Raw genomic sequence first — 20670 nt, 5'->3', positions numbered from 1 at the left:
GTGAAACTGCAGACTTTCAAGTCTCTCATTAAGTCTCAATTATGTGCAAACAGAACTATGCCAAAGAGATAAGCAGTTCTCAAACGTTAGCACATCAGGATTACCTGGAGGGCTTGTGAAAGCACAGTTTGCTGGGGGCCCAGACTTTGCAGTTCTTACAGGTTCCCAGGTGCTGCTGATGGTGCCGGTTTAGGGGCCGCACTTGGAGGAACCACCGCGTCGTAGTATACCAGTGCGTGTTTTATTGGGGGCTGCGTATGGGCACTTAGATATGTGAGTACTCTAACTCTCCTGCCTAGACAGCATATTCTTCATTACATTTTGATCACGTTCACAGTAAAGTGAGCTTGTTTTCTCTCTGCTCATCTCAGAGACAATCCAGACATCTTGAGTTGTAGAGGGAGACACAGGTTTAAAAGTTTGTATCAGATCGTTACACCGTTAGGTATAATGCTTCAGTTAGAGTGTTATTCGTATGTGGCAGTCTAGCGCAAGATCAAAAAGATTCTTAAGCTAGACTACACGGTTTCTTTGAAAAAATAATATTGTTACCCTTCGTTAGACAAGCACATTGTAATGGCAGATCTTTGCAGTATGTGCCAGACATAGTGATAAGCGCTTTCTATGCCGTATCTCATTGAATCTTTACAAACTCGGAGGAAATTTGCGCCTAATTGTCTCGCAAAATGGGTATTGGAGCCCTGAGGGGCTAAATAACTTGTTCTAATTTATGAACCTGGGGATCCAACTTAGGTCTGCCTGATCCCTTCGCCCATATATGTAGTCATGACCCTGTACAGAATCCTCCATAGAGTGTGTTCTTCCACGGACAAAGCATTTTATACAGACGGCATCACTGGCTCTGGGAACTTACATTCTCAGGCAGAAGACAGCGAAGAAGTACCGCTGTGCTCTCCTCTCACGGTCCCGTGAGCCCTGTGTCACACAGCAGCTCCTGCGGCTGGTCCTGTGAGCCCTGTGTCACACAGCAGCTCCTGCAGCTGTTACAGTTTACCTGGCGGTCCCCTTGGCGCCATTTATATACAAGGGCCTGTGCTCTGAAGAAGGATCAGGTTGACGACTGGAGAATGGACAAAGTTAACTAGCTCGTGCGTGATTAGCTTCATTAATAACTTGCTTTAATCCAGGAGTTCTTAACATACCCCAGTGAGTCTGTGAATTGTAAAATTATATTCAGAATTTTGTCTGAAGTCGTGCAGTTTTCTGGTGCGTCTCTGACTTCACTTACCATTGACCACAGGAATGCAGGGAACACGCTGTACCTTCTAGTAGCTGCGGGTTTCAGACACTGAAGAAAAGCGTACGTTGGTGCTGACTAGTGAACAGCGCTAAGAGGTGTCTTTCTTCTAGGAGATGCAAGAGAAGCTCCGGAATTTTGCGCAGCTTCCCGCTCACCGCGTCACGGACTCCTGCGTGGTGGCGCTTCTCTCCCACGGTGTGGAGGGCGGCGTCTATGGCGTGGACGGCACGCTGCTTCAGGTGCGCGCCGCCCCGTGGCCGCGGCTCCGCAGGCTGGGCCGCTTCACCTCCCGCCTGCCCCTCTCTCCAGTGGTGGCTGCTCTTGTGTGTAGGACTCAGGAGGCCGCACTGACCACCAACCTCCCCTCTCCCTTGTTTGTTTCCGGCAGCTACAAGAGGTTTTTCGGCTCTTTGACAATGCCAACTGCCCGAGCCTGCAGAACAAACCGAAAATGTTCTTCATCCAGGCCTGCCGCGGAGGTGAGTGCCCTGGCAGACCGGCCCCTGGGTGTGGCTCCTGGGCAGCCTCCCACCAGCTCTCACTTTCCTGTTTGCTCCTCTCAGGTGCTATCGGATCCCTTGGGCACCTCCTTCTGTTCACTGCTGCCACCGCCTCTCTTGCTCTGTAAGTGTCTCCCAATGCATGGGGTGTGCTGGGACTTGGGCAGCCCATGGCTCTCAGGTCGGTCAGCTCTCTGTGCACTGCCACATCCTGTCCTCCGGACGCTCTTTGCCAGTGTCTTTGCCTTCTTGCCTGAGGACGCTTCCTTCTTCCTGTGCTTATTAACCCTGACGCGCTTTTTTGGTTACTCATTCCAGTTAAGGATTTTCCGGCTGTCTCCGCTTCCTAGCCCTCTCACTTTATCCTCTTCCTCTTTTTTTTCTCCACCTCTCCTCCCCCTTTCCACTTTCTCCTTTTACTTCTCGTCTCACCTACACTCCATTCTTGTCTCCTCCCTTCTCTGTGTCACTCACGTGCGGTGCAGGAAAGCAGCGCAGAAGCCCCAGGTCAGCCTTTGGCTCGTGCCGTTCTGTGAGCTGCTGCCGTCCCTCTTCTTTCTCGCACGCAGTCTCTCTTACCCCTTGAAGAGCCAGGACTCCCCGACTAGGCTCCGAAGACATGGAGGCCTGCTTCTCATCTTGGAGGAAAACAGTAATAATTAAAAGCTCTAAATGTGGAGTCAGGTTCTGCCCCTACCACCGACTAGTTACGTCAAGTTAGAGAAGTTGCTCCCTGTCCCTGCACCTTAGTTTCCTCAGTGTAAAATGTCGATAATCATCAGACCTACTTCATAAGGTCAGGCTGTTGTGTTGATTAAGTGAGATGGTTCGTATGAAGGACTTACTTAGCACAGCACCTGGCTCATAGGAAATCCACGGAAAATGCCAGCTCTGACTGTCAGGACGTGATCCGTGCCCCTGAGGGGCTCGCAGTTTGATTTAAAGGTCACTTTGTCCAAGCATTCAAATAATACATTTTTTACGTGTGTGTGTGGAGTAGCAGATAGATCCTTTCAGGGAAAAGGGGGGAACGCAGTATGACAAGCATACCGAGAATAAAAAGATATCCCCTTCCCCCCCCCCCCCCCAAAAAAAAAGGTGTGCTGAGCCAGAAGCAGGCCCGAATCTAATTTAAAAACTGAGCGTCTGCACCGGTCATATGTAATGAGATGTGGCTGACCACGTGATAATATACCTTTAGCTACAGCTGAGATCTTGGACTTTGGACTGTGACAGATGTAGTACAGAGCTATTGGGAGCTTAAGTAAGAAATAATGCGATACATTTTTTTTTCAGGACGATTACCATGGCAGGAAACAGTGCTAAGAAAAGAGTATGTGCGGCAGGAACTTACTTTTTTATGCACCTGCTGCATCCCCGGGCTCAGAGCGCTGCCTGATGTGTAGTAGCACTTCATAAACATTGAGTGAACGGCTGGAAATTAATCTGCCTGAAAAGCGTAGCAGTAGTACAAAAAACATATATGGGGATACTGTGGAAAAAAAACCACATTTGTTGATTAATAGATCTGAGACACAAAGGCAAGGGAGGAGTCTCCTTTCTCTTGAGGGACACATTCAGCTTGGCCTGTTTCCTTTAGGAGGTGTCACTAGCAAAATAAAAGGAAATAAACATGTTCATGATCATTTTCTCCTCCTACGTTCAGAGATTATGTACAAATACTAGGCCTGGATAGGGAAGAACTGCTCTCTTCTGGGCTAACGTGAATCTTCTCTCTAAAATTAAATCCTTCAAGGCATGACCAGTAGCCAGCTCTTCCTTTGAAAGCCTGAGCTCACCTGTCTTCCGCTGTATTTCATTTCGTTAACATAATTGATGCCTGTAGGAAGGACCGCCCCACCCCGGATGACTGGCTCCTAAGCTGGAGCGTAAGCTCCAGAAGGGCAGGGACTTTTTCTTCACTATATCCCTAGGCCTTCAGACAAAAACAGTGCCTGGCATACGGCAGTTGCTTAATAAGTTTTTATCGGATCAGTGAATCTTGGTCATTTTCTGCACAGATCTTCAAGCTTCGCTCCCGTTTCAGGCTGTCTTGGGGGTCACATGGAGCAGGAGATGTAAAAAAAAGCATACTTACTCTCTTACCTTTGGCGTGACAAGCTGTGTGTCCTCGTGTCTCTTTCCTGCCACCCCCAAAACAGCAGCGGCATCAGAAAAAGAACATATCTTGGGGTAGATAAGGCCTAGGTCAGGAGGTTGGGCACGTGCTCAGGGTACGTTGAGAATCTACTGCTAATATCGAATACTAGTGTTCTTGTTACATCGTGTAGGAGAGGATAGTCAAATTGTCCCAATTTTAAGTTTCTTTAGATTTCTCTTAAATTTTGCATGCCGGCTATAGTTTGGCTCATGAAATTAATAAGCAGTAAGTGATTTAAAAATACCCAAAACACCCTGAAAACAGCTGATCATGCTTAGTTTTATAATTTGTCTATTGCTACCTAGATGTCAGGTTGTAGTAACTTGCTTTTCTTTTTTATATAATAAAACTAAATATATCAGTATTTTTTTGTGTATTGCAATAGGGAGCACTTTGACTTCCAGGAATACTGACAGTTGAACAAGTGCACCATGGACACAGATGGCTTTTCATTCTGTTTACAGGGAGTGTTTGAGTCAGCGCTTTCCCTGCCTGATACAGAGTGCACAGAGCTCAGACTGTGCACGTGTGCGTGTGACCGGGCGCCGTGTCCGGCCTGTCACGGGCACCCTCTGTGAGATCGGTGTGCTCTGGCAGAGGAGTGGGAGTCATGGCGTTCGTTTGTTTGTTTTTTATTTTATTTTTATTTTTTATTTTTTTTATTTTTTTATTTTTTTTTTTTTTTGCGGTACGCGGGCCTCCCCCTGCCGCGGCCTCTCCCGTCGCGGAGCACAGGCTCCGGACGCGCAGGCGCAGCGGCCGTGGCTCACGGGGCCCAGCCGCTCCGCGGCACGTGGGATCCTCCCGGACCGGGGCGCGAACCCGGTTCGCCTGCATGGGCAGGCGGACTCTCAACCGCTGCGCCACCCGGGAAGCCCCGTTTGTTTGTTTTGTAGTTCATCGGCCACAGGTTGGAGGCAACAGCTGGAAATGGTTCTTCCCAGTCAAGGTTGCAGGGAGCTCGGGCTTGCCTGTGACAGGCCCAAGGGAGGAAATAACATCTTTGTCCACTCTGTCTGCCTTTGTACAGATGAAACAGACCGTGGGGTCGACCAGCAAGACGGGAAGAACCACGAGAGACCCCCCGAGTGCGAGGAGAGCGACGCCAGTGAAGAGGAGGGGCTGAAGATGCGACTGCCCACTCGCTCGGACATGATCTGTGGCTACGCCTGCCTCAGAGGTATCGTGAGTTCCAAAGGAGAGATCCAGAAGGTGGCGCCTCTCTCTGCCTGGGGAGGGAGCGGGAGCCGGCGAGGTCCGCCCGGCTGTGTGAGGGTGCCCGGGGCCTTCCCTGCGCGCTCACTGCTGTCCTGGTTGCAGGGACCGCTGCCATGCGCAACACCAAGCGGGGCTCCTGGTACGTGGAGGCCCTCACTCAGGTGTTCTCTGAGAGGGCCTGTGACAAGCATGTGGCTGACATGCTCGTGGAGGTAAGTCGCTCAGCGGCGCCGGGAACCTTCTGCGTCCCCGCGCTCTTCTACCTTCCTTCGCCCTTGCCCTGTTTTTCACAGTCTCCCTACCCTTCCTCTTCCGCTGGGATCACGGAAACACCCGGTTCTCAAACCGCGGGCCCTGGGTTTCTGCCTCCGCAGGTGAACGCGCTCATCAAGGAGCGTGAAGGCTACGCCCCGGGCACGGAGTTCCACCGATGCAAGGAGATGTCCGAGTACTGTAGCACTCTGTGCCGTCACCTCTATCTCTTCCCGGGACACCCTCCCACGTGAGGCCGCCTCCCGTCACCCGTGCCACGTGGAGGCCGCTGGACCACAGGAGGCGTGATGGAGCCTCCTCTCTCCAGGACACACGGTTTCTGTCCCTCCCCCTCAGGGATTGGGAATATCCCAGACTCATTTCACACGCCCATTGTCTCCACCTTTGACCTGGGACTACAGGCCGCCTCCTCCCATGGGAGGCTCTCTCCCTGTGGAACCAGCTCCGGCTGGTCTTGTTGCCAGGAGCGTTTGGCCTCAGTTGAGGGACCTGGCAAGTGATGTTATGAACATAGTGTCTCGATGGGGAGAGGGCATGTGCTGCGTTTCCTCGATGTTTGTGTTCAGTGTCTGCCCCCAGGGCTCTGGTAGGAGGCGTTTGGTGATGGCTTTTATTGCTTTAGTTGAGGTGTCTCAGAGGTCATCTCCTATCTTTTCTGTCACTTCCCAGCCCCGTTTGTCTCAGAGTGAGAGTTTGGAAGGTGTCCTCGTTTAACATAGACCTTTTTCATTTGGTTTCAGAAGGCCAAGCAGGACAGGAGTCACTCTCTGCTGCTGTGGGTGGGCCCTTACCTGTGCATTCATTCCCTTCAGTTCCAGAATGTCACCCCCTGGAAGGACTGCCTTCTCAACTCCACTCTTGGCTCCTTGGGGCTCAGGGAATCCAGCGTTCGGCAGAGGTTAGGGTTTGGATGCCTTGTATCTGTTACTTGTTGATCTTTGCCCATGGAAGTTTCAAAGATCTTTAAATTGGTGGTTCTCTCTCTGAGCTTTGTACCTGAAATGAGCCTTGCGGCGAGTGTCAGCAGAGGCAGATAAGAGTGGCATGCTTGCTCATACTTTGTAATCTGTCACCTTATCCTCGTTTTTCTTCCTATGAAGTGTCCCCTCTATAAAAGCTTCCTAGTTGTTATCTCCCTACTTCCTGTTTCTCCCCTCTTTACCTTCATCTCATCCTGTTTACTGCTGCCACCAACTCTGTCTAAAATACTGCTTAATTGGATCATTCGGCTGCTCAAGGATGTGATGTAGTACCTTGTTCCCTCTTTCTGCTTCAGTATTAAATCCCCCCTTGATTTTATGTGGCCTGTTTCCGCTTCCCGTTATGACTCTCCATTTCAGGGAGACCAGTGCTATATATGTTATTTGTTCACCCTAGAAGGCATCTTTATCTGTGCTTTTATGAAACTTCCCTTTTCTTAAAGGCCTTCTCTTTTGCTGCTGTTCTTGCCCCTTTCAATCCAGTCTCTGTATGACAGATTTTGGTTTGGGTTTTTAAATATAAATCTGGCGCTGTTACTCCCCTGCTTGGAGCCCTCTGGTTTCCTATCACACCTCAAATAAAATCCAGACTCATTACCTGGGCCTGCAGGGCCTCCCTTAAGTGCTGATTTCCCTGTAAGCAACAGCCCACTGCCGTCCTCAGTTTCTCAAACATTCTGAGGTCTTTCCTGCCCTGGGCCATCAGACACTCTTCTAGGGTCCATTGAGCTCCACTCCTCACCACTCTTGGCTCTGGTGGCTTCTTTCTTTATCCTTCAAGTCTGAGCTTAAAGGCCACCTTTTTGTGGAGGCCTTCCCAGGCCATTCTGTCTCTAAGAATCATGTTTCTTTGTTACTGTGTCCTGTTTAATCCCCCTTACTGCACTTATCACAATGCATAATCATCAGTTAGCGTGCTTCACTTGTTCATTCCTGTCTCCACTTGAAGCTCCATGAGAGCAGAAACCTTGTCTCTCGTGTTCACTAATACGTACCCGGTGCCTGGCATGTCGTGGGTCTTCAATAAATGTTTGCGGAAGGAAGCAACCCTAGCTAGACTCCTACTTTTTGACAAAATTTCCCTTTTGGAAGAATACCAGATGAGTATTTGTACTCTGCATTTTTCCACGTGTTTTGTTGTATCCACTCGTATTATTAGCTCCTGAAGACAGAAGTCACACGTAGGACAGCTGTTTCCACACCTCCCGTGGTGCCGGGCACAGCACTCAGCCTCTCGCAGTTCGGGAGCTTGGTGAATACTTGCTCTGCACGGGTTCGGAGACTTGTCGCCAAGTCCTGCCCTTGGCTCGGTATCGTATGGAAGTCTTTGGGTGACAGAACTTTCCTCTTCCCGCTGCCAGGACTTTGTATTGCCATCTGGTGCCAAATAAACACTCATATTTATTACCGACGTGTGCCTGATGTCTCTGTATCGGTAGATAGTCTGTGTTCTGAAGTCCACTTACTTCCATTGCCTTAGCTTCTTACAGCGTCCCTCACCGCCTCACAAGGCATACCCAGAGCTGAACACCTCTTGTTCTGCTGCCAGATCTTGCTCGTACAACCAGATCCACACCTCGGATGAGCCCATCTCCATTGTCATGGCCACAGGCAACTGCCCAAACTGTGGCTGCCAGCGCTGGGGTTCCTCATGGTCAGAAGAGATGGAAGAGTCACTGGCAAGCAGCGTTGGTTCTGGATTGCTTAGAGTATGGGATGGAGGCTGGAGAAACAGATTGAGCTCGAATAGGATGAGGAGGATCCTAGAATTCCCTATCTCACGCGATCCGATTTGGATTTAAGGTTTTCCAGGCTGGGCATAGATCGTAAGAGAATTCTCGGGCAGCGTGGAAGAGGTCTAAGCGGTGGGCTGTGTAACCTGGGGAGTTCTCGGGGTGTGATGTGTCTACGCCCAGAGAGGTAGGTGTGCACATGCAGGTGGGCTGCGGGGGGCTAACACGTTCTGTTGGAGCATTGTGGTAGGAAGCTGCTATGGACCTTGGGGGAAGGAAGCCTGTCCAGGAATCCAGAGGGGGAAGAGTTAGGAGGGGTGAAGTTGAGCTGAAACGTCACTGGGTGGAGGAGAGGAACTGACCTGGGGAGTGGGCTGGACCCCCGGGGACCTTCTCCAGGGATGGGAGGTGGAGACACAGCCTCAGGGAGGGGCACTGGGATAGTGGAAGGAAAGAGTGGGAGGGGCGGTGGGTTGGGGATTAGAGAGCAGCATATGCTGAGCTGGGTTCCACGGCCTTCCCGCCCCACCCTTGAATAAGGGCATCAGGTTGAATTTCAGAGCTCTGTCCCCTCTGCCAGGGGATTTTCTAAAATTATACCCCATCCCTGAGCTGGGGGCGGCCGTTTGCTGCCCTCCCCTATCCTGTTTCCTGTCACAGGGAAGAGGAAAACGGAAAGAAATGGGGCAGATGGGATATGAACAGAGGCGGGGAAAGTGGCCTGAGGCGAAGAGGTTCGTAACAACTATAGCTGCCCGAGCGAGCGCTCGGGGCGTCTCCCCGGCGCCCTGCAGCTTTACCCCACCCTCCCACAGGCCAGGAGGGCGTCATCTCCCTGGTTCTTTTTCAGAAGTGGAAAATGAGCCTCAGAGACTTCAATTATCCAAAAAAAAAAAAAGAAAAAAAGATGGAGCTTCAAGGACATGGACTCTAGAATTAAATCGATGGCAAATGATGGCTTGGCCTTTTAAGGTATCCGAGACCGTGGCTAAGGTACCTAACCTCACCCTTATCTAAACACAGGGAAATCATTGCTACCTTAAAAGGTAAAGGGGCTTGAAAGCCGCTACCGTATGAGGATGAACGCATGGTGGATCCCACAGGGTTAACACATTGCAAATGCTGTTAAGCGTCTCACGGAATGAGCTTCAGTTTAATGACACAAGTTAACACTCAGCTCACTTTGGCGCAGGCACTGTGACTTCCGCACGCGTTCTTTTCTCTCCGTAACCCTCAAGTTACTGCCTTTCTGAGCAAACGGAGGCCAGGGTGGGAAACAACCTGTCAACTTGAGTTCATGCTCTCAGCTAACAATACTGCTTCTGTGACTTTTTTCTTAGCATGAGATTTTCTCCCTCCTCACTTTTTGGGGCCAGAGATTTTTCCCACTGAGCTGGGGGAAGGAGCCTGAGACCAAAGACTTTATTCCATCTTAGCCCTTTTGGGGCAGAGAATAGGGAAAAAGTGTACCGTATCGTGTTCAAAAATACAGAAGGGGAGAAGAAGCCCTGTCCGGTGCTATCGGGAAGGCCTCATATGCAGGGTATGGGAAGGGACCAGGGATTTTTGAAGGATCTGGAAGGCAAGGTCCAATAAGCAGTAGAGGAGAAATGACTGCCAGTGAGGACAACTGCAAAGGGAAAGTGTGTTCAGAGGAAGTTGCAGTTGCCTAGGTGAAGTTTCAGAAAGTAGGTGGTCATGGGTTCCACGCTAGGCTGGATGTGCAGAGGGGAAGTCATGACCGCAAGTGCCTTAAAGAGGGTGTAATGGTGTATCGTCCGATGGTTGGAGAGGCCAGACTTGAAGAGGTGGGAGTCTGAAAACAAGGGTGTGACCCAGGGAGAAAGTTCCTGCTTAAATTGATGTGGGGATGCCAAGGGGCTGGCTTGTTCACGACCACCTCTACCCTAACACACGTCCCCTTGCACCTGTGTCCCAGACGGTCTTTTCAACAACCTTCCTTCAAATAGAGACTCTATAAGCCTATAGGTTTTAACCTTCTAGTCTCACGGACCTCAAGAAAGTCTACTTAAAACCCCCAAAGAACACATATACGGTATACATATCTCATAGATAAGTGCATGCTTATGAATTTGTTTCCAAATTTAGGAGCTTTTCCAAGAACTCCCCAGAAACCCATCTTTGGCCTTCCAAATAAGAGCCTAATAAGCACTGTTACCCATGGGGTGTTGGGATGGAGGGGGGCACCATTTACATTTTATTTTCTTCTCTTGCAGGCTGATAACCCATGAGATTTTTAACTAGTTCTAGTCTCAAACTCAAGATCATGACTCTCAAATCCTTGCCCTTCAGCACTAGCAGCTATAGATTACCTTTCCTTGACCCTCCTGATTTCAGAATCGGGTTTTTAGAATTGCTGCTGGTTCTTCTAGGTGGCTTGGTGGAGTGTGAGGGTTTTCTCCGTGCCAATAACCTCTGCCTTCAAATTTTGGAACCCATAACCAGGACCCGATTTTCTCAGGAACAGTGAAGAAACAGCAGCTGCCCTAGATACCTGTTTCTTGGGATTATTAAGCCCCTACAGAAACTGGCTACCTTCAGGGGAGCCATACTCCACAAAGGCGTGAAAATCTTTTCTGTTTCTGAAGCACCCCGCAAAGAATATAATTTCACTTTGGCATTCTATTTTCTTTATTAAGAAAGTATTTCTTCCACCTCACACCAACCCCTTAGATCTCTTTTCTTATATTCTGCCTGCAGAGGAGTGAGATATTACAGAACCTCCAGGCCCTCAAATCACACATTTGTAATCTTTGTGGGTAGATTATAGGCCTTCAGATTTAGGTTAGAAAAGGTGCTTTTAATGGTATTCATTTTCCCACCTGCTTTGGACAGTCCCATTTAGCCGAGAACAAAATGTAATTGTAGACCAGATGTTTGGTGTACCTACCCTGCAGTCCCTGAACTTTGGCTGTCCTGGGACCGACCTCACTTGGTGATGGATCCCAAACCAATGTGTGGCTTAGGCTCATGTTTATCAATTTTATTCTATAGTGAAGAGCTCAGAGGGGAAGGACTGTACCAGGAAAACTGGTTTAAAAAAAAGTGTGATGCCAGATAGAGTAGTTTGGCCTTGGCCAAAAATTATTTATTGACCTGAAAAGGGAAGAATATCAGAGTACTTCCCTGTCATCTTTTATGTGTGTCGGGCTCATCACGAGAAACGCCCGTTCCCTTCCCTCCTCGGCCTCCCTCGTTCCCCTGGCCCACTTCCCCTTCTCCCCTGTTATCTAACCTGCCCTGATAGACCTCCGAGGGATGCTCCACGGTCTAAACGGAGGCTCAGTCCCTCCCCGTGCATCCAGGCTGCTGGCGTGGCTGACGTGTGTCAGTCTGGGGCGTGGGAGAAGTGCCAGAACGCAAGGCTAATTATTACCCCTGTGTCCCACAGCCAGGGGGTGATGGAGGTGTGGTCGAGCGGATGACCCCAAAGCATCACCAGCAGCCTCGGGCAGACAGAAAAGGCAGAGCTGGAGGAGAAGGCTGAACACTGGCTGGGCTGGGGGAGAGCTGCTTCGACAGATGAGAACCAAACCTCAGGAAGACACAGAGCTGGGAACGAGCCCGCAGGCAAAGATGGCAGAGAGGCGCCGGCTACTCTCCCAGGTGAGCTGCCCCCCAGTGCTCCTGGACCCTAGGATCGCTCCGTCCAGCTCCTCAGCCCTCACCTCCCCACAGACTGAAGACAAGAGGTGGGTTGCTTAGAGGATGCAGACTCGGGGCAGGACGCAGGTCCGAGAGCATGCGAAGCCGTTTTCCATCCCGGTCTGGGCAGTATTTATAGCCGGACCAGTGGCTTGGGGCTGGGAGCCTCCTAGTGACTAAGGAGGGGGACAGTGCCGGCCCTGCTGAGGGAATTCCCTGCGGGGCTGTCCCACGGGTTCTCATCCAACCCCTCCCCCGCACGGCTCTCACACCTGCTTCGACCCCAAGCAGATCAGATGTGGCTGGGGGGGGGGGGTCATGTGACGGAGAGATGGCTATAAATAGCTGGGGGTGGGCACGCTGCCCCAGACGCCTTGGGGACAGGCAGGAGGACAGGCTTAAGGAGCTGTACTGGGGGGAGGGCAGGGACAAGCAGGCCCAGGCCTGGCCGGGGGAGGGAGCATGGAGCCGTCTGGGTCCCCGCGGCATGGGGCCGAGCCCAGCTGGTGGGGTAGCGCCCCCCAGTACCAGTACATGCCCTTTGAACACTGCACCAGCTACGGACTGCCCTACAAGAGCGGGGGCCTGCAGCACAGGCTCCGGAGGGATGCGGGCCCCCGTCCCAACGCCGGCCCCACACAGGTAAAGTCCTAAGGGGAGGGGGCGGTGGATTCGAGGAGACGGGGGTGCCATGGATTGGGGGTGAAGAGGAATCAGGTGAAAAGAGGGAGCACTGTGATCTTTTTGACTTGAAAAAGTACGCGGTCATGTGTTCAAAGTATGAACGTTCTTCAAAGGTCTGGGTTCAGCCTTGTGAGCTCCTTATACGGAGATACACGGGCACTTTAACACAAGCTTTACCAACAGAACCCCCGAATCCTGGGGGGAGAGGGCAGAGCCACACATGCATGACGAGCTCGTGCTTACATAACCCACACGAGGTAAGTGGCAGAGGGGACCACACCTCTGTGTGCGTGAGCTGTCCTTACACCCTCACCCGCGCGCGGGCACCACCAGATTTCTCCCCGCCCGCCCTCGGCAGGACACACACGAATCAGCTCTTCTGCAGAAGGCAGAAGAGCTGAGATGAGTGGAGAAAATGGACTGAATTGCATATCAGCGATCAAAGACAGAGCAGTGTCGAATGAACAGAAGAAACATAATCAGGCTTTCGGGTGGAGGAGCAGTTAAGTCAGAACCGATGAGACGGCAGAGGCACCAGAGAGGTACAGAGATCTGCGCCCAGAGACGGGGGCTTGCGGACCAGTTAGGGGTGTCCAGCGACAAACATCCTCCAGGGCTTCTAGACATCTAGGACAGGGCAATGGGTAGGGCACCACTGAAGACAGGCTGGGAGCTTGTCGCAGACAAATACACAGGCTAGGATTAGCGAGTGAGCGTGCATGCAGAGAGCCACAGGACGGGACCTGTCAGGAGGACCAGGAAATCAAGATTTAAAAGTGTTTTAGGGCTTCCCTGGTGGCGCAGTGCTTGAGAGTCCGCCTGCCGATGCAGGGGACACGGGTTCGTGCCCCGGTCCGGGAAGATCCCACGGGCCGCGGAGCGGCTGGGCCCGTGAGCCGTGGCCGCTGCGCCTGCGCGTCCGGAGCCTGTGCTCCGCAGCGGGAGAGGCCACAACGGTGAGAGGCCCGCGTACAGCGAAAAAAAAAAAAAAGTGTTTTAGCCAACGAGGGGGTGGACTGTAGTTCCTCTAGTTTACGGGGTCTAGACAGGACCGGGAAACTGAGGGCTGGCCTGGGCTGGTGATATCAGCGCTGGGGGTCGAGAGGATCCACGTCTCAGGCCTCATCCATCCCGAGGGTGGTGGGTAAGGGCAGCCCCGGAGAATCAGGTGGGGACTGGGACACAAAAGCCAGCAGAGGCGCCAATGGTGAGTCAGAGTGGGCTTCCTGGAGGAGGAACGCTGTGTGGGGTTGGACAGAAAGACCTCTCCTCATGGCCCTGGCCTCACTGTCACCGCGCAGGCGGTCTGGGTGGGCTGACAGCTTGAGTAAAGGTGCAGTTATGGCACCTTCTGGTGACAGTGAGGAAACCAGGTACACTAGCGTGAAGCTTCCTGTTGGAAAGGAATGCTGAAGTGACTTGGGAAGTAGGGTTGGCCTGGGCTCCAAAGGGCCCTGAAAGCAAAGAAGAGGACTTTGGACTTAAGTTTTTCTCTGTTTAAATTTTATTATGGAAATTTCACACTTCTACAAAAACAGAAAGAGTAGCGTAATGAATGCCCAGTGATCAGTTATCAGTATTCTGTCAGCATCGTTTCCTCCATCCTCCCACCCCCAGCCCCAGCCCTACACACACGGGTGTTTTTGTTAAGGAATCCAGACACTGCGAATGCTTTCAGGCTTGAAGGCCCTCCCAGCCCTGCTCGACTGGTGAACACTGGTCCAGCCAGCACAGATCCGGCTCTTTCAGGGTTTCCCAGCCCAGGTTTGGTATGGAGCACCCTCTTCTCGTCTCCACCAGCCTGGGAACCAAGGCGGCTGAGGCAGCCCATGTACTGGCCCCCTGTGGGTAATGTCTTCTCTCGGGGGCCAGGTAGGGCACAGAGGGAAACACGGCTTCTCTAAGTCACTAACCTCATCCCAGAAGACGAAAGAGCCATGATCAGGGTATTAGTGCGTGCCTGTCCAGGACTCAGGCATAAACTCTACTTCTTGTATTGTGAAATCAGATCTCTTCCACCCAGGCTCTCCCAGAACCAGCAACATGGCCTGGCCTGACCCTGGCTCCAGAGGACGGAGTTAGTACAGTGGAGGTGGGGCAGTTAGAGACCTTGCACGCGCACACACGCACACACACACGCGCACACACGCGCACACGCACGCGCACACGCACACACACACGCACACACACACACACACACACACACAAGCTCTGCTTCAGGAGGAAGTGGACTGACTTGCTTTATCCGGGCTGGGCCCACTTTGTGCATTTGAGCACAGGAAGGGGAGGTGGATGGGCTTTCTCTAAGCCTGGCAGGGCATCTGAGGGGCCTCATTAAAGCTAGACACACCAAGGCCAAGAGCAACGAAGAGTCACCTGCTTGTCTTCCCTTGCCCCATACACATCGGTGTGAGGGGGTCTGGGGAAACAAGAGAGAGGCTGAGACACAGGAAGCAGTGACACAAAAACATGTAATTGACGCAGATGCCCAGTATCAGCACAGTTTTTTTTAAAATACATTTATGTATGTATTTATTTATTTATGGCTACACCGGGTCTTCATTGCTGTGCACGGGCTTTCTCTAGTTGTGGCGAGCAGGGGTTACTCTTCGTCGTGGTGCCGGCTTCTCATTGCAGTGGCTTCTCTTGTTGTGGGGCACGGGCTCTAGGCGCGCAGGCTTCAGTAGTTGTGGCTCGCGGGCTGTAGAACGCAGGCTCAGTAGTTGTGGCGCACGGGCTTACTTGCTCCGCGGCATGTGGGATCTTCCCGGCCCAGGGCTCGAACCTGTGTCCCCTGCGTTGGCAGGTGGATTCTTAACCACTGTGCCACCAGGGAAGCCCTTAGCGCAGTTTTTGTATCCCTACTTCAGATTAGAAATCGTCCCTTGATGAAGGCTGCTACTGGCCAAGATGACTACAGATGTGCCAGGGTGTGGATGGATAGACAAGGGTGAGGAGTGGGAAGAGTGCAGACGGAGAGTGGGGAGCGGAGGGCACGATGACCACAAAGTGACCCTGCCCGAGGCCCTCAACACCCAGGATTTTAAAAAGCCGTTTGTTTGTTTTCTCTGTGGATCTATATGCTTCCCTCTATTTCTTTTAACTCTTCAGCAAGACAGACCTTTCCCATCTCCCTCTGTCCAGATCTATGGCCATCACAAAGAGCAGTTCTCAGACAAGGATCAGGACACGGGGATGCCCGAGACGATGGACTCCAGCGCTTCCACGGACAGCAAGGATGAGGATCACTATTCTAAATGTCAAGGTGATGGGGACGGGGGAATAAAGGAACGTGGCATGGAATTCCACGTTCCTTTATTCAGGGATTCTACAGGGATTAGGACACTGACTCAGAAGACCTGTTGCATATTTGTGGCTCACCATCCCCACACGGACACCAAAGCCCTCCGCCAAGTATTAAGGAGAAGACGTGGCTCCCATGTCCTTGTCACTCTGCCTTCCTACTATCCCTCCCACGCAGCCCGAAGAAACTAGGGTTTAGAAAGGAATCAAGTAGCCAATGGGGAATTGGACTTTGGTGCCTTCTGAAGGGCAGAGAGGTGAGAAGAAACTCAGGGAATGAGACACACGGACAAGACCCCGAGGGCCCTACACCTCCCATCCTCAGCCACACACACAGAGTAGTGACTGGTTACCTGCTCCTCTTTGCTTTCTTTTCCTAGGTTGTATCCACCGTCTGGGACTCGTGGTGAGAAGAAAATTAGGGGAAGACTGGATCTTTCTGCTGCTTCTGGGGCTGCTTATGGCTCTGGTTAGCTGGTGCATGGATTATGTCAGTGCCAAAACCCTTCAGGGTAGGTTTAACCTGGCCCTTTGCCCTCAGCCCTCCCCATACTGCAGTTGTTCTAGAGTTTTGACCCAGGGTAAGCTGGGGGGGCTTTGGGAGGAGGATGGTGCACAGAGGAGATCAGGTGTAGCTCTGGCCCAGGATGAGAACAGACGCAGACCCAGACCCAGACCGAGATCCATTTTTTCTGCCCCTCCCACCTGCTACCAGCCAAGCTGTGAGGACCCCTCTCACAGGGTGACCATCTTGTCCTAGTTCTCCTAGGACTTTTCAGTTTAGGCAACTGGAAACACCTGGAGTCCCAGGAGCCCCTCAGTGCCGGGCTACCCGGGGTGGTTGGGTGTGCCACAGCCTCTAATGACGCACCCACAGAGTGTGGTTTGCTGCACTGGCGCCCACTTGACCTCCTACAAGTGGTGGGAACTTGAACGGGTCACGTCTCATCCCCCAGCTTAGACCAGTGCCATCTCTGAGGTCGAACGGGATAGCCATGGCGGGAGCACGCTACTAGCAGGCTGTCCCATGCCGCGAGTGTGGGATGGCGGCAACATGCCATCCACATAGGACTAAGCCCAGACGCCTGTCTCTGCAGCCTACAAGTGGACCTACTACCAGATGCAGCCCAACCTGCCTCTGCAGTTCCTGGTCTGGGTCACCTTCCCACTCATCCTCATCCTCTTCAGTGCCCTCTTCTGCCACCTCATCTCTCCCCAGGCTGTCGGTGAGAACTTCCCAGATCCTACCCCATCATGCCATCAACATAATCCAGCAGAACCTCATTGGCCTGCAGACCTTGCGCTCCCCTCCCTCCCTCCCCCACCTCCCGACAGTCCTTTCGCTGCTTTGCTACTGTCCTCCCCCCATAGACCTCTCGCCCCACCCCCATGTCCACTATCTGGATGTCCATCTACCTTTGACCTCCAGCTTGAACCTGCACACAATCATTTTTTAAAAACCCTTTTAGGCTCTGGAATCCCTGAAATGAAGACAATACTTCGCGGGGTTGTCCTGAAGGAATATCTCACCCTCAAGGCCTTCGTGGCCAAGGTTGTGGCCCTGACTGCGGGGCTGGGCAGTGGCATCCCTGTGGGGAAAGAGGTAGGACTCCAGTTACTGTGGGGTGAGCTGGGCAGGTCCTCAGGCAGAGGGCGGCACTGAGTCTAGAGGGAGCTCCGGGGCAGCCGTGGACCATGGGGATTCCGGAGGAGAGATACATGGGAAGGTCCTCATCAGCCCTGGGAGCACCTCAGAGCAGAATCTCGCATCCTGGGCACTGTGTGCATTTGGGGCTGAGTAATTCTTGGTTCTGGGGGGCCGTCCCGTACATTGTAGGATGATTAGCAGCCTCCCTGGCCTCTACCCCCTGCACGCCAGCAGCAGTCCTCCCCCACCCCCAGCCCCCCTTGTGACAATCAGAATGTCTCCAGACATTGCCAAATGTCCCCTGGGGGCAAAATCTCCCCCAGTTGAGAACCACTGCCTTAGAGACAATCCAGACACATTCTGTGAAAACTGAGACCTAAAAGAGGCTGTGTTTTTTTTCAAGGTTATGTTCATGTACCTTCTCGCCCCCACTGCAGCCAGAGTTATCTTTTCAAAATGGAATCAGGAATGTCTGCCCTCTGGTCAGGAACTTCAAATGGCTCTCCATTCCTCTTAAAATGAAGTCCACACTTATTCCTGGGGCCTAGGGGGACTATAGAGATCAGGCTGCCCCTCCTTCCCCGAGCTTGAGTGACAGGCACTTCCTGCCACTCAACTGCGCGAGCCTGCCCCCCTCCTGGGGCTCCTGCGCTTGCTGTGCCCTCAGCCTGGAACATCCTTGTTCCTGACGCCCGTGCGGCTCACGCCTCATTTCCATCAAGGCCTCGCTCAGTTGTGACCGTCCCCATCCCACCCTCAGCTTTCCTGTCTCTCTCTCTCCTCTGACCCTCCCTCAATTTCTACTTAGCCCCTGGCATTTTCTTTTCTTCCCCTTTTTTTTGAAACAAATGTATGTATGTATATATGTATTTATGGCTCCGTTGGGTCTTCGTTGCTGAGCGGGGGCTTTGTCTCGTTGTGGCGAGCGGGGGACATTTTCTGAAATGATAATATGCTGGCGTATCACCCCCCCTTCCTCCCTGGGATGAAGCTCTGCGAAGGCAGAACCTCTATCTTGTTCACGTCTGTATTTCCAGCCCCTGGTACAGTGCCTGGAGCAACCAATGTCTGTCCAAGAATGCCCCCAAGCCCCCCATCCGGCCCCCTGCCCCTGACCCCTCGTCCCCCTCCTCTCTCCCAGGGCCCTTTTGTCCACATTGCCAGCATCTGCGCCGCTGTCCTCAGCAAGTTCATGTCCGTGCTCTGTGGGATGTACGAGGTAAGGCTGAGAAGGCAAAAGGAGCTGGGGCTGTGCGCGCTGGCGGGTGGGGCAGGGCTGCCTTGGCCGTGTTGCTGAGCCGGGCACTGCGCTAACCCACGCTCCCTCGTCCCCGCACACGTGGCGCCACCCGCCTACTCCAGCCACGCGATGCCGCTGTTTAGCCTGTGCGCGTTCCTTGACGCCCCACCCCCTCCCGATCCCGGCCCCGCATCGGGGCTCGGCACGCGGTCCGCTCCTCAGCCGCCCCGGCGGCGTGCCGCCCCGCCCCTTTGTTGTTCCTGCCCCTCCACCCCCGTCTCGTGCGCTCTCCCCCGCCCCGGCGCTCCACCCGCCCTGTCCGCGAGCTTCTCTGTTGCAGACTGTGCCTGGGCAGCTTGATCTCCTGGTGTCGGCCTGCGCGGTGGGCGTGGGGTGCTGCTTTGCAGCCCCTGTCGGAGGCAAGTCCCACTTCTTCCCTTCCCCGGTGGCCCGAGGGGCTGGAGCGGTTGCCACAAGCTGTGGGATGGAGAGGGGTGCTCGCGGAGGGGACTGGTGGGTGGGCCTTCCGGGTGTGACCGTGGATCGCAGGCCCTGGTCTCCAGGCACCCCCGCTTTTTTTTTTTTTTAAACCAGAGAGCTGTCTGTTCTTTGGAGGCTGGTGGCTATTTCTTGCCGGCTTTATTGGTGCTGTTTGTCTGAAGTCCTTTCCTGTCTCTCTTGCTATTGACACTTCTTGCCCTGATTGTCCCCATCTCCAGCCCCTCTCTGGTGACCATTTATTGGCTGACCTTCCTTCCGTATATTTGCCTAACATTTATTTCATTTTCTACGTTTGGCCTTGTGCTAGGAGATCACTTCCTGTTTGCCAAACTAACTGAGTTTCTCTTGGCCTGGGATCGCAGGGGGGAGACGGCGCCGCTGTGATTCCCTGTGACTTAAACCGCTCCTTCTTTATTCCCCACCCTTGCCTGTTCTCCTTTCCTCTTCTGCCCCCCTGCCCATCCTTCCCATCTGGCTCTTTGTCTGTGTCTCCCCTAGTAGCAGCCATACTATTACACTGACATGCTGACCGTGGGCTGTGCAGTAGGAGTCGGCTGTTGCTTTGGGACGCCACTTGGAGGCAAGTGATTTACCCCCGCCCACGTCTGTCCACTTGCCTGGTCTTGCTCCCCAAACAGTTTTTGTCAGCATCTCCAAGTTCGCGTATGAGCAGTTAAAACAAGAGTAAAGCAAGAATAGCTTTTAGTGAGCATTTACTATACGCGGGCAACGTTCTAAGGACTTTACATCCCTTCCTGCCCAAAGCTGGATGAGATCTATATTAAGGAAGAGAGAGAGAGTTAGTGACTTGAGCAAGGTCATCCTGTTAATAAGTGGTAGAGCCAGGAAGGAAAACCGAGGCGGCCTTTATGGGTCCCGTACTTATATTAAAACCCTTTGTATTGTTGGATATTTTTGCCCTTCACTTATTACATCTTCTAACAGGGGACTTCTATGTATGTTCCTCTTGGTTTTTTGCTCTTGAATAATTCATTCTTGTCATTGTTGTTTTTAATTGAAGTATAATTGACATCTCTATGTATTTTCTTCTCCAAGGGAAGACTTACCTTTGGTTGTATGTTGTTAAGGACACAGAAGTTTAGGTGGACCTTATTTAGATTAATAGCTAGCTTTATTTTTATTTTTTGGCCGTGCCTTGGGGCATGTAGGATCTTAGTCCCCCGACCAGGGATCAAACCTGTGCCCCCTTCATTGGGAGCACAGAGTCTTAACCACTGGACCTCCAGGGAAGTCCCAATAATCAGCTTTAAATGAGGACTACAGATGGAAGTTAAAGTGTCGTTCTTCCTTGGCAGCCATTTAAGATTGAGTTTAGCTCTTTCTACTAATGTCAGACAGAGGGTAACCTTTCAGATTATTTTCTTTGTCCTGAGTAACTAACAAGTGGGCATGGTCAGAGAAAGCTGTTGTATCTGTTTATTTACTCATTGTTAGCAGTTATAACCAGATTAACAGAGCAAGGATTATATAGATCATTCATT

At 52.3% G+C, this 20670-nt stretch overlaps 2 protein-coding genes across 4 annotated transcripts; both read left to right on the top strand.

Moving 5' to 3' along the window:
- The first annotated feature begins 45 nt into the window (after nt 1-45).
- Nucleotides 46-6522, top strand: LOC114485490 (caspase-2). The gene is made up of 5 exons (XM_028487003.2): nt 46-1500; nt 1650-1740; nt 4953-5102; nt 5243-5352; nt 5515-6522. The coding sequence occupies exons 1-5, from the start codon at nt 1375-1377 to the stop codon at nt 5644-5646; spliced, it is 609 nt and encodes a 202-aa protein (XP_028342804.1). The 5' UTR covers nt 46-1374; the 3' UTR covers nt 5647-6522.
- A 5653-nt stretch (nt 6523-12175) lies between these two features.
- Nucleotides 12176-19813, top strand: LOC114485491 (chloride channel protein 1-like). Of its 3 annotated transcripts, XM_028487005.1 has the most exons (8): nt 12176-12434; nt 15621-15741; nt 16160-16291; nt 16877-17005; nt 17249-17382; nt 18569-18646; nt 19008-19086; nt 19670-19760. In XM_028487005.1, the coding sequence occupies exons 1-8, from the start codon at nt 12255-12257 to the stop codon at nt 19687-19689; spliced, it is 873 nt and encodes a 290-aa protein (XP_028342806.1). In that variant the 5' UTR covers nt 12176-12254; the 3' UTR covers nt 19690-19760. The 3 variants fall into 3 exon arrangements, with proteins under 3 accessions (XP_028342806.1, XP_028342807.1, XP_028342810.1); XM_028487006.2 differs by lacking the exon at nt 19008-19086 and having other exon boundaries at nt 19670-19813; XM_028487009.2 differs by lacking the exon at nt 19008-19086 and having other exon boundaries at nt 19667-19747.
- The last annotated feature ends 857 nt before the right edge of the window (nt 19814-20670 follow it).

This window comes from Physeter macrocephalus, unplaced genomic scaffold (genome assembly GCF_002837175.3).
Source record: "Physeter macrocephalus isolate SW-GA unplaced genomic scaffold, ASM283717v5 random_1714, whole genome shotgun sequence".
Taxonomy (NCBI): Eukaryota; Metazoa; Chordata; class Mammalia; order Artiodactyla; family Physeteridae; genus Physeter; species Physeter macrocephalus.
The sequence above is the reverse complement of the archived record's forward strand: the minus strand, read 5'-3'. Positions and strand labels throughout refer to the sequence as shown.